The sequence below is a fragment of the Taudactylus pleione genome, unplaced genomic scaffold (assembly GCF_031769625.1).
Source record: "Taudactylus pleione unplaced genomic scaffold, aTauple2 ptg000053l, whole genome shotgun sequence".
NCBI classification, from domain to species: Eukaryota; Metazoa; Chordata; class Amphibia; order Anura; family Myobatrachidae; genus Taudactylus; species Taudactylus pleione.
In genome coordinates, this window is record NW_028284455.1 from 10,948,342 (window position 1) to 10,962,500 (window position 14,159).

Consider the following 14,159-nt stretch of genomic DNA (forward strand, 5'->3'; position numbering starts at 1 on the left):
GGATGACATCATTTTGCCAGCGAAAACTTATCCCTGTATTCAATTCCAAAGACTATTTGCCGGTGCGGAAAGTCAATGCATTGGAATAGGCGAAAAAGATTAACTTATGAGGAGCAGCAGAAAAAAAAGTGCAGAGTTGGGGTTTTGGGGTGCAAAGCTGCGGGAACCACCCTGCAGCCTTGGGACAGCCCCCCAAAGGTATTCTGCATCAAAAAGAGTTTAAAAAAGTATTTACATCACCCCCAAAAACTACTTTTGTTTTGGGGGTGAAAAAGTTCAAAGATTTATAGTGATCCCCAATGTCAGATTATCTTTTGGGGGGTGTCAGGCAGATTTCCCCAAATCTGACAGTACATTTTGCATATTACAGTTTTACCGGCTCCCGTTTTCGCCGATTTCTAATTGAATACGGCAGAAATCGGGTGCGCGCGCAATTTTTTTCAACATTGAAAACCATCGAAGTGATCGAAAAGTACTGCATGCGAAAAGTACGGGTCATTTTGCCTGGAATTGAATATGGCCCCTAATGCCTTTGTATAAAGTAAAAAAAAAAAAGTTAAAGTTAAATGACCTGGGGACAGATCTGCTGTTAATTAGATGCAAGAGAAATGACTAGACCCTTACAGGAGCTCAGGAGGTTCCAGACATCCTATCTTATCAGTGAGACGGCTTAGTTAGTTAGTTAGTTTGGTTTTAACTAAAGATGAGCAGTTTTGGCTGAGATCTTCCCGGCAAGTTCAGATCTCAGGACGAGGTAAAAAAACGTCATCTTTCACAGACATCTCGGCACAGACGTTTTGCCTCGTTCTGAGATCCGAACTTGGCAGGAAGATCCGAGCCAAAACCTAACTGCTCATCTCTAGTATTAATTATACAGCAGGATGTCATGCAGAGTATATGTGATTATATGTCACATAATACCCATTGTCAGGTAAGACCCCTATGAGTATTATCCAGAGTCCAAGGTATGGTTAAAACACCTCTGATGATTCTATATTCTAATCTGAACTGCAATGATGAAGTCTATAATCCATAGTTATATGCAGACAAGAGCTCTATGTTGCCATCTACTGTCTATAAATAGCAGTGCAGAATTCCTGCTCCTCTTTAATGTATTATAAAGGTTTGTGAACATGTGAATGTATTATACATGATGCCCACACATGAGTGTCAGTTACATTAAGATCAATAGTACTGTAGTTCTCACTGCAGGGGAAGCATTAATTAAAAGTCCATAACAAATAGCACATGTCAATGCATTCCCTGTATCCCTGTTTCCACTGCATTGTTATATTAACATTTGCATTTGAACCTAGAATAAAATGTACCTTCTGGATTGACTGCAAATTAAATATTCTGAATATATAATTTACCTCTATTTTTTAAGTATATTTTGTATTGTTAACCTCCACCTGTTTATCTAGCACCTTGATTCAATCAGTTATGATTGAAATTTGGATTCATTTACTGTACATCACATCATATCGTAGGAAAATTAGAAACATTTATTTAATAGTGCATTTCTATCAAGAATATATATGAGCCCTAAATGTTAGTTTAAAAACATTGCGCAACAAAGTGCAATGCTATTATCTGTATGGGTTTCCTTTACATGTGCTAATAGAATTCAGACTGAATTGTCCCTAGCGTGCAAATGTTCCTGTGACTATGAGAAGAAAAATAGAATGTAAGCTCCACTGTTTAAGCAATTGCTATAAATGAATAAGGATTATCTGACTGTATTGCTCTGAACAATACATATGTTGACACCATATATAATAATAATAATAAAAATAATAAATGATAAGGAAGTGCATAAGTGCTATGCGCCCTACCTCTGGAATTCTCTACCTCTCCCTGTCAGACTCTCCATCTTTCTGCAAACTTCAATATGGATCTCAAGACCCAATTCTTCATCAAAGCCTTCCATCTCACATCCTAACACTCTGGGCCTGATTCAGACCCGGTCGCTAGGATGCGTTCACACGCAGCCGTCAGCAGCCAAAGTATGCAAATACCGCAATCACTAGCAAGACATTAGCATGCCCACTATGTCTTGCCGTGCGATCGCGGTATGTATTTAGACACCCACCAGCCTGACACAAGACACCCACTTTCCCTTAGTAACATACGTCATCTCCAGAAAGTGTATTAAACAATCGGTAACATCAAAACATCGGACCCATGCACTGACCATAACCCTACCGCAAGCACTGTGAGTTCATGCTTGCGAAGCATCGGTTTACAGGGTGCAAACGGTTCCCGATCGCATGGACTACTTCGCGCACACGCACTGCGTCTTGTATGCATGCGCAGATTACAAACATCGGCAGGCTATGTGCGAACACAGCCTTGCGAACGGGTCTGAATCAGGCCCTCTGTCCCATGCTCACTATGTACCCAATTTGTGTCACCTCCGCCTGTCTGCCCCTACTGTTTAGAATGTAAGCTCTGATGCAGTGGTGGAACAGGGGTTAATTACCCCACATGGGGTAAAAATTAAATTCTTGGGGGTAATGGACGGACAGCCGGGCATGCATATGAATCATTCTATAATATAGAATGATTCCTATGCATGCCGGCTGTGCCGCAGGGAGGCTCTAAGCTGGACGCCCGCTGAGATGTTATTACCAGCGGACACCCGGCTCCTTCCCTGCAGCACCGCGTTAGGCGGAGGCTGGAGTTCTCTTCTGAACTCCAGCTTCCGCCTCTCTCCATGCACACTATGGGAGAGATGTCTTGACATTTCTCCCATAGTTCCGAGGAGCAGCTGGGCAACAGCGGATGCAGGAGCGGGGATTAAGAGAAGTGTTTTTTTTTTTTTTTTGTACAAGCGGCACTACAGGGGCATTATATGGGGGCACTACTACAGGGGCAGTACTACAGGGGCACTATATGGGGGCACTACTACAGGGGCAATATATGGGTGCACTATATGGGGGCACTACTACAGGGGCCCTATATGGGGGCACTACTACATGGGCATTATATGGGGGCACTACTACAGGGGCATTATATGGGGGCACTACTACAGGGGCATAACTATGGGGGCACTACTATATGATTTCCTTCTTTTCAAATCAAGGGTGTAACGTCGGCGTATCTAAACATATTTTGGGGTAAAAGGTAAAAAAGTTCCCTAACCCCTGCTCTAATGAGCAGGGCCCTCCTCCCCCTACTACCCTTACTATTACTTACGGAACCTAACCCATGACTTCTGCCACCACACGACTTGAGTGTTATGACCACTGTTGCATCAATATTTATATACCATGTACAGTACTTGTCCTGCATTGTCTTGTACTGTAAGTCACTGTTCTCTTGTTCTGCTCAACTGTTAATGTACTTTGTTAGGTGCTGCGGAACCTTTGTGGCACCATTTAAACAAAGGATAATAATAATAATAATTCTCTCCACTTTCCTGTCATATTTTGAACACCTGTCATCAATAAGAACTTACAGATTCCCGTTTTCCTTGGGATTTGCTGAGAGACCGAGAACGGGAGATGTTGCTGAAAAAGGAATCTTTCTTCCCCGCTGACAGAGGGGGGGAATCTGTGTGGTCATGGCTTCCAGGCAAACTCTCAATGCTGGGAGATGAAGTCATGTTCTTGGAGCCTTGGCCTGGAATGAAATACACAGAAAACGCAATCTTAGAATAGCTTCAGCTCAGCATATGTTTTGCTTTGGGGGGAGAAATTAGTGCTACACAAATGCTAAGGAAATTAGGTGCACATTTCAGATCCATTAATGATCACACTCAGTATGGTATTTACCTTGATGATTAAACATCATAGCTAAATGGTGAAAAGTTAGGATGAAACTGCTTTGATAAATGCTTACTGATAGTCAGCACTAGCAGTGATACATCCAACACATGCCACACTGTGCCATCTTCCAGAACAATGACATGGTTTGATGTTACAAAGAGGGATATACACAGTAAAATAAACATGCTTACTTATAAAGCAAATCATCAATCTATGACTCTGCTACCGTAGGCTCCTGTGCACCCCCTCACTATGGGTGCTGCACTATTAACAAGGAACAATATGCCAACTCTTGTAGCGGACCTGTGACCATGGGTGCCCTCCACCCTCCTCCTCATCCCTTTACTGGGTGTGTGTGTATATAAATATATATATATATATATATATATATATACACACACACACACACACACTCGGGCGTATAAAGAGAGGAAGGGGCCTGTGCGCGGTCTTTGTCCGGGCCCCCTCCTCTCTTTCCAGCAGCCGGCAGAGCACTGAGCGCAGCACCGCAACAGCAGACTCTGGACATTAGTCTGTGCTCAGAGTCTACGGCACATTTGCAGGCCTCTGGGAATATGGTGCGGCAGCCATTTTCCCGGTGATTTACTTACTGCGCACGCTGGCATCGCCGACGTGGGACTCCGGAGAGGTATTTAAAATATGGGTGCAGGGTGTGTGGTGTGGGCCCCCTTGGACCCATATGCCATGCTTATCCTGTACCCATTATAGATACGCCCTTGTGTATATATATAATGTACAGAGGGAATGGCAGCATTCAATATCTTTCTTTGCAAAGTGTATCTTTATTCAACATTTCGTCAGCATACATCATTCCCTCTGTACTTTACATTGGATTAAGCTATCCAAGAAAGGCACCGGAGCAAGTATGTATTGAAACACAGTCAGAGTGCCAGAAACTTCCTCCTATATACAGGTAACTACAAATATACTGTATATATATATTTCTATCTATCTATATATATATATTATATATACATATATACATATATACATACATACACACACAGTATAGGGAAAAGGAGGCAGACGGAGGGCACCCATAGTGACAGGTACACTACAAACGTTGGCAAATAAAAACGAAAGCAGAAGCGCTGTAGAAGGTTGCGCATGCACACTGGAGACTATCGTGAGGCTGATCTCCAGGAGCTTCGACGGGACAGATCTTTAACGCGAGGTCTGTCCCGGTATCAACTTTCAGTTAAATACAGTGAAAATAGTTTGGAGATAGGCAGCAAAAGCTAGTGGTATATTGTAAACTATTGTCCAGTTTGCTCTTAACTGTCATGTGTTTAAAAAATGACAGTTAGGAGCTGATTGGTTGGAGCACAATTTAGGATTAGTAACGGGTGATAACAAGAATATCGCTTGCTAATTAATCTGAGCTTATTTTCAGAATGTACACTAAATAGAGACCTTACTCTAAGCACATCGCTATATTTTTATATATAAAGGGCTGTGTATTAAAGAAAAGTAGATGAGTTTTTTTCTTTTTTTTACTTTGTTGGTTACTTTTAAATACAACTTTGATTCTTTCCCTACTGTATGCCTCGTGGAAAACACTTGAATAACAATAAATATACTTACTCAGTCACAGCAAATAAATGTCTAGTTGTCAGCAAAAGCATAAACTAATGGTGACTGTGTATAATTTACTGTTTTACATAAAGGAATTTCAGGTTTGGACCCGACATTAATGAATTGCTGCCTGCAACGCAATAAATAATGGTGATTGTGACAGGGATAAATTACTAATTAAAAAAATGTGTTCTTCATAGGTCTTCATTATAGTTTACCCATATGATTTATCTATGGAGTGATAAAGAACAATATATGGGATAATGGGCCTGATTCAGAGCCGCTCGTAAGCGGCCGCTCGTTCGCTCCGAGCGATGTTTGCCCAACTGCGCATGCGTACAGATCGTAATACGCATGCGCGAACCAGTCAGTGCGGTCGAAATGCATGTGCTCGCAAAATAGCGAATGCCTGAAAATTTAAGTGACAGAAAGAGGCGTATGTGGGTGGTAACAGGGGAAGGTGCTTGAAAACGGGGAGTGGAGATCAGAACGCAGGCGTGCCTAAAGGTCAAAACGGGCGTTTTATGGGTGTGCATAATTAAAACAGCAGCGTCATTGACCACGTCACTGGGTTATTTTATAGCCAGAACTGCTCGCAAAATTGTGGTAGCAAAAACCAACCACAAGAATAGCGAGCAGCTCATACCCTGGTCGATGAACTCGATTAATCTAATAAATAGCGGACATGATGTAGGATGCGAGCTGCCAGGGGGCGTATTTTTCCAAAAAACGACCGCAAGTTTTGTTCGCTCGTTCAGACCTAGAGGCGTGAACAGACCGCAAAGAGCGAACGGTTCATTTGAATAGCCACCCCTATTTTCTGGACGAGCGAGCGCTAATTGCGTCCAGCTCTGAATCAGGCCCAATGTTCGTATTTGTTACTTTACATTATAATGATTATAATTACATTAGAAGTCACAAAGGAGTTCAGTGACCAAATAAATGCACAAGACCACTAGCTGATCACTATTACAGTGCCCTCTAATTTCTCCAACCTAGCTTGTAATACATATAATATATAACATCATACATTACTGGGAATTAAAAATAAAATATTTAAGAAATAGAGTCACATGGATAAAGATTCACAATGATACACTGACAGAGAGGCTCACGGTGAGAGACAGACACATACATAGGAGCTGATGCTGGCTGAGTACTACACCAGTTAGCCTAGCATATTTCCAAAACTGCACACATCTAACAATTACAGTTCTTTACAATTGGAGTGGCAAAACGTGGGCCGTCTAACTTAGGCAACGTTTAGTAATGGTGCAGCACATCCAGCGGGCGTCTCCTGACTTTTTGAGACACAACCCAAGCATATGGCCAGGACAGGCACAATAGAGACAATAGGTTTTCTCGGAAGCATCTCTCTCATTCCTCAGTGGTGAGATGAGAATGACCTATTTGCATGGGTTCCTCAGACTTAGAGCCGTATTCAATTAGAGCTTTTTCGCCTCCCAGACTTTTCGCCTACATCGCGTCTTTTGTAGGCGGAAAAGTATTGCGGCCGTCCCCGCTTTACCCCGTATTCAATATGGAAGTACGCAAAAACGGGACCCGGCGAAACTTGAACAAGCAGAAAGTACTGTCAGATTTGGGGAAATCAGCCTGACACCCCCCAAAAGATGCTCTGACATGGGGGTTAGCTATGGTTACCCCTGATTTGGCTTGCTGAAGGTATTTGGTGTTTTTAAATGGGCTCAATAGCTGCTAAATAGCATTTTCTATACGTGGTGCAAAATAGTATTCAGGAGTATTTTTTCCAGGAAATAACTTATCCCAGCAAATTTGGGGTACTTGAAAATGGGGGTCAGCATATTTAAAAGTTGCTAAAGTTAAGTTGAAAAAATCATGAAAAATCCACCTGCTGCAATCAAAAAACACTTGGGGTATACTTGGGGAACCCCCCAGAGGCAAGTTCGCTAGTGTTTAACTTTGTCCCCCAATATTTATTTTTTCTCCCCCAAATTCAAAGTGATTGTTTTGGGTGTCCTTAAGTGTTTTTTTTTTTTTGACACAGTTTACCTTTGGGGAACTGTCTGAAGGCTGCACGGGGGTTCCCGCAACGTTGCACCCCAAAACCCCAATTCTGCACTTTTTTCCGCCTGGTATTCAAAGGCAAAACTTTTTCGCCTATTACATTGCATTGACTTCCGCCTAACCCTTACAACCGCAATATGTCGGTATTCTGACAGTTGGAATGCCGCTGTCTGTATTTTGACCGTCAGCATCCTGACTGTCAGGATACTGACTACATTCTGAACAAAATACTGTGAAGCAATACAGGAGCAGGTTTTCTGGATAGCGCTGGAGCAGAATGTTATGAAGCAATACAGGAATAGGTTTTCCACATAGCAGTGGAGTAGAATGCTGTGAGGCAATGCTGGGACAGGTTTTCTGGATAGCAATGGAGCACAATACTGAACCAGCAGCCAGGTTACTAATCCTCAGAGAGAGACATGTTGTTCTGACAATTAGTCAGCAGTTCCTGGTTTAAATAGGCTACCCTAGAACTGGCAGGCTGGATCAATCATATGACAGGAGTTGCTGGAGACTGGTTTGTCAGAGCGGATCATGTGATACTGTTCAAGATGGCAGCACCCATCTACATCTACACATTTACAGATGACTGTTCACAGGTCTCAGTGATGCCGCAGGCGAGCAGTTGGGAAACAGGGCCTGATTCAGCTTGGATCGCAGTTGCTAATGTGTACGCTATCGGACGATTGTTGCGTACTGCGCATGTGTTAGCAGAGCATTAGCAGATTAATTGACAGGCAGAGAGCATTTGGGGGTGGTGACAGGGGGGAGGTAGGGGAAACGCAGGCGTGTCTGTGCATTTGAATGCCATTGCATGGGTGTGCATAAATTAGCCTGAGCTTTCCACGTGACCTGGAAAGTTAGCAATTTTTAAGTAAGTTCTGACCTGCCGCAATGCTGGGTGTGGGTTCGATGTCCTTCGATGTGTTTGATATTTGGCCTGGTTTGGGCGCTGTAATGAATGTGAGCGTAGGCAGAGGGCGTATGTTAGCCGTGCGACGGCATTGTGAATGCAGCATTTGCATATATTCACCTAAGACCTGCATATAGAATTGCACAGAAGTTAGCAAGTGCGATCCAAGCTGAATCAGGCCCACAGATGGCAGTAAGATTACACCACCCACCCTGTAACTGGGACCCAGACCCCGATGTCTGACAGTAGCATATTATCCAAATAATATTGGTGGAAAAGTATCATCATATTAGTGAAAGAGTAGCAAAGAGTTTGAAGACTAATCAACATTGCTGTCTATAAAGAAGACTGACAATGCGGCTAAAAATTCAGCAAACTTTTTCTTCAGTACGATCAAATATTAAGCACTGTTTGTCTAAAATTAGAAGCTACCATGGGTCACAGGGTGTGGGGTGTCCCCCCCAGAAAGAGATTTAGTCAGCTTAAAAGTGACAAAACAGAGTCTCTCAGTATTATGCCTGTACTTTGTTTCCTGGCTTAATGGCCAACACAGACATAAAAACAGTTACTGAACACAAGGATCAGCTGTCTGCTGTGTCTGCAATCTACCATGTCTAAAGATCCATGAACTGGCAGCTCAGCTGGTAAAGGGGAATATGATGCATAATACAACTCGTGATCCTTTCATCCACTTTAGGCTCTCTGCAGGCTTTGTAAATGTATGTGTTTGTGTACTAATGTACTGTATATACAGATGTACAGTCTACATACATCTATTCGTGAGCTACATGTTGCGTTACACATAACACATGATTGCCAGGGTTGGCGATATTCTGGCTGCCCTTTCCGGGAGGGAGCAGCCAGATTGGCGTAGCAGGGGGGCATGGCTAGCACAAGGGTGCGATGCCGGACAGATTACCGGTATTTGTGGGCGGAGCGGGGACGTGGCCACGCGATCACGTCATTTTGGCCCCATCCCCTACACAATGCCGAGATTACCTTGTCACCGCGCCCCCTCTCCCCCCCCCCCGCTGCGTGGGCTTCTCTTGTCAACGCGGGAGGGGGGGGGGTCGCCGGGAGGCTTGCCTGCCTTCCCTGGGGGCCGGGAGCGGCTCCCAATTTTTGGGAGGCTCCTGGTCGAATCGGGAGGGTAGGCAAGTATGATTAGTGCAGTGTGACTGGGTAGCACTGATCGTCTTTTCGTGCACATTTTTACCTTCAAATGTGTCTTATTCGCACAACAGTGGGGACAAGCAACTTCTGATGCATAAAATGATATGCGGCATGTCTATGTTCTGTGTGTGTATGTGCATGCAAAATGCTACATTACAGTGTCAGCATCTGTGACAAAACACTGTACCGTAGCATTCTGCATGCAGATACAGTACACCCGCAGTCGCATACAGAAGCTGCTTGTGCGTTCTATTCACGACGCTGTGCGAATAAGATGCATTTGAAAGTATAAAGTCGCACAAAAAGAAGCTCAGTGCTACCGGGTCACGCCACGGTATGGCGCGCCTAGAACGGCTGTTTAATACGCAAGGAGGCTAGATGTATGTGGACACATCTTTAGGATGTTACAATGCAATGATCAATGTAAATTTTATAGTCCTTTTCATAAAAAAATAATATTTAATCCTCATACTGTAACTAGGGGAATATTCCAATCCACAGAAAAAAAGCTACAGTTCTCTCTTGGAAGCGCACGTCGGGGATCATAGTGCGAGGAGGGTAACTTACTTTCATATCAAGCACTATTTGGCTGATCTCTGAGATCAGCTGCAGCAGGGGGGATGGATCATTTATTTATTAACAGTTTCTTATATAGCGCAGCATATTTCGCTGCGCTTTACAATTGGAAATATTAATAGAACAAAACTGGGTAATAACAGATAGATATATAGGTAGGAAGGCCCTGCTCGCAAGCTTACAATCTATAGATCATCAGTCCTCCTTGACACACGCTCCGCTGCGCTATGCACGTGGGGGAGGCAGGAGTTGTTATCAGTAGGGAGTCTCTAAATAAATTAATATAACTCTTTGAGGCAGTGGAGAGGCTAAAATAATGTAAAAAAATTAATGGGAGGAAGAACAGTTTTTACAGGTGGGGTTGATTTATAAAACAAGGATTCTTTTACTTCTAAGGGGTGTGTGTGGGGGGTACGGTTATTAGGATTTTTGACTACTAGGGGGGTCTATTGCCAATGGTGGGTGGAAAGTGATTTTATAATGGGGGGCCTATGGACACGGGGTGGTGCAGTAAACCCCCTAGACAAATTTTCTTTTTAAAATAAAATATTTAAATACATTTTGAAAAATACTTTTTAAAACTATATTAAATAAAAAAAAAAAATTCTGACTGGTTTTGCAGGGAAAAAATAGTCAGTTAAGTGGTTAATTTTTACGTGCTCCTCTTAACATTAATAGGAATAACCACATAGCTTATCAGCTGAACTAAAGTAAAATTTCAGCCATTATTCCAAATTAAACAACTGCACGTGACCTAATATTCATAGAAAATTATACTTAAATAAAAGAGGCATTAACAATCCTACTGTGGAAAATGTTTAATCTTTGTCAATCGTCAAAGGGTGCCTAGACAATGTCAATAAACCATAGCACAGTAAGCTGCTAGCTATTTTTCCAGTATGAATAAACAGTAATATGTAACCTTTCCTGATAATGTCACCTATTTGGTTAAAAAAAATTAAAAGACTGTCGCTCAAACACAGAACAGCATTTCAAAGTCTTATCTTTCATTATGAATTGTTATTATTAAAGACACTTATGTCTGCTTATTGGCCTGTCTTTTGTTTCTGCAATTGTATTGTTAGGCACTTAAACCAGATTTAATGCAGTTACTGTTTTATAACCATGAAATAATACATCCTCTTTCCTGCCCTGTTTTCTACTCTTTTTCAAGCAATACTGCCCCCTTGTGGATAGAAAACATACTGATGAATATATGAATCTCAAATCACTGCAAACATGTCTAGTTTATAATAAAAGCAGTGACTTTTGATTATTTCTCTTCTAATCACAATCTCTATCTCAACTGAATAACAATAGTAACTAGAAAAAAAAGATAATAGATTAAGCAATGTAAAACTAGATACTAGGGGGTATAGGGGTCTATTTACTAAGCCTTTGACAGAGATAAAGTGAACGGAGATAGGAGCTGATTGGATGGTATTTTATCTCCATTCACTTTATCTCCATCCAAGCCTTAATAAATAGACCCCATTAATAAAGGTTAATTTTAATTGATTTTGATTGATTTTAATTTAAATCCATCTAAATTGATGTTGTGTTTCTGGGGCTAAATACTGTAGCACGTTTACTAACAGACAATTTTTGATTTAGCGCCAGAAACATAACATCAAGTTAGATCGATTTAAAATCAATCAAAAACAACCGGAGTCGGGTCTGCATAGACCCGGCTTTCCCGGCGTGAAAGTGGACGCTTGGAGATGTCATCTCCAAGCGCAACTGAAGCCGGACCAATGGGCCGGCTAGCAGCGCACTCCAGGTCATCGTGACCCGCAGTGCGCTGTTCTCACTGCAGAGTTTAACGGGCTGCTGCCCGAGTTAAACCCTGCTAGTTACCTGGGTTGGATTGCTGGGTCACTCGACCCGGCGATCCAATCCTCTCACCTTTTACACCAGGGAGGGTTAACCCTGCAATAACCCGGGTTTTAGCTCCGGTGTAAAAGAGGTATAAGAGACTATTCTATGATAAGACAGAGTTTATTACAGTAAATTGTACACTGTATTAAATGGACAATCCATTTTGTTTTGTGACAGATATCTGATTAGCATGGCATACAATGTAATAAACTGTACTCCATCTGTACATGGTGAAAATAGTGGTACTGACTGTCAAAGTAAATATGTAGCAATATGGGATTTATCTTCAAAACAATTCTTAAACGAACCAAACTAGGAATAGATAAACTGCACAAAATAGGAGAGTGACAGGGTCCCTAGCTTTGTAAGGACATACAATTCTACAAGAAAGCTTGATTATAAATGAATTCTGTATTATACCCCAAACATTATTCAGAGGCTAAGAGCATATGGCTTTATCACAATATTCTGTCATCACATACTGTTATCAGATATTGTGGATAGTGTCCTTTAGCACTTAATTCAATGCATTTAAAGCTGATTATTCTATCTGAAGATGTCTTTTCACAATTATCCACAGAGATATATTGTATGGCGACAAAGTCCTTCAAATGTCATAATTACATTTTCACATAATTCATCCAAACCAGCTGCTTCTGTTTAAAACATGATTACTCCATGTGCTGACATATACTTAATGAGTACAATCCATCCATATGATAGGTATCAAAATAGACAAACATATATATATATATTTTTTTTTATAAAACGCAATCCAGGAGTAGCAGGAGGAAAGTGGTCTGCCTGACTATTACTCAATTGTCTGAAAAGCAAAGCTGTATGAAAAGTGCAAATACAGATAAATTGAAAATAGTTTTTAATAACAGACTTCCTATCCTACTGGCTTCTAGTTCTTATCCTAAGGCATGTTACCGACCAGCTTTGGCATATTGGGCAAAATGTAGTAGGGTGAGACAGAGTTTAGAAAATGTGAGAATAAACTCTAAAGGTGCCCCTACACTGTGCGATATAGCAGCCGATCCGATGGATTGGTACGCTATCGCTGATATATCGTCCCTCGTGTCAGCATGATATTGGCCAGTGTGCGCTCCCGTGGGGCCGTACATCGCACCTCCAGATCTTACTGCATGTTCCCGTGATCTGGGGATGCGATGTACAATCCCATGCAGCTTTATGCGGGTAGGGGAGGGGGGTGACAGCCATCCGATCGCTCCGTGTGTGGGGACCGCCCGTAATGTCGTCTGTCAGATCACAAGTCGCATAGCAAGGTGCATATCGCACCGTGTATTGGCAGCGTAATACTTATGAACAGGTAGAATAGAATAATTGCGCACTAGACTTGTGTGAATGGGCGGGGTGGGCTGCACTTATAGAGAAGGGTGTCTGGCCTTCTACAAGTAACCAAAAAATTAAGTAGACAGATAAATGCGCTCTGTAACCGCTTTATGTCTGTACGTAATGGCAGTATGTATAACAATGAAAATGATGATTTACGGTCGTTAGTTCTAAATGTCACACAAGTTGCATAAAGAGCGAAACAGGTGCAATGGTATTACTGGAAGCAGGTGTAATAATAATAAATGATGTTGCTGACTAGGTAGATCTGTCAGAATCGGTTAGTTTTGATGCTTATGGTGCAGGTTACACATACAAGATTGTATGAAACCAATTATGCCTCGTTGAAATTGTTATGTCCAAAATAAGAATACTAAAGGTGTGCTCAAAACGAACCCTTAATTATATTTGGTAGAATTAGTGGGGAGACCATGTTTAAAAATATGACCAATCTTTATTTATCAGTTACATGGAAGTAAAATATACATAAACAGAGCAGTACTACTAATACACTGTAAGTAGCTCTAATCATACTGTAGGTTAACAATCAAAGTTACAACCATGGTATATAGAAAGATTTGGTAAACAATGGTAATGATGACAGGCATAAAGGCTGGAGAAGGGGGAGTGGATTGGGGATCTTAATCCCCTTCTCCGTCCTTTATGTCTGGCATCATTACCATTGTTTACCTAATCTTTCTATATACCATGGTTGTAACTTTGATTGTTAATACTTATTAAACTCAGCCAATGTAATAGAGTCCGAGAACAGGCAAACTCGCATGTTTTTCAGACTCAAATAACTCTCACGATTTAAACTCTCATCCAGGTGTTTTCCCATTTTGAAGATA

General features: G+C 41.8%; 1 protein-coding gene across 4 annotated transcripts in view; it reads right to left on the reverse strand.

Annotated features, from left to right (window-relative positions):
* Positions 1-14,159, reverse strand: part of TBC1D5 (TBC1 domain family member 5) — a 728,182-nt gene that overhangs the window by 102,304 nt on the left and 611,719 nt on the right. For all 4 annotated transcript variants that reach the window (XM_088463373.1, XM_088463358.1, XM_088463381.1 and 1 more), the window contains one exon: positions 3,461-3,624. In XM_088463373.1, the coding sequence (XP_088319499.1) occupies positions 3,461-3,624 (164 nt within the window). The remainder of the gene's footprint in view (positions 1-3,460; positions 3,625-14,159) is intronic.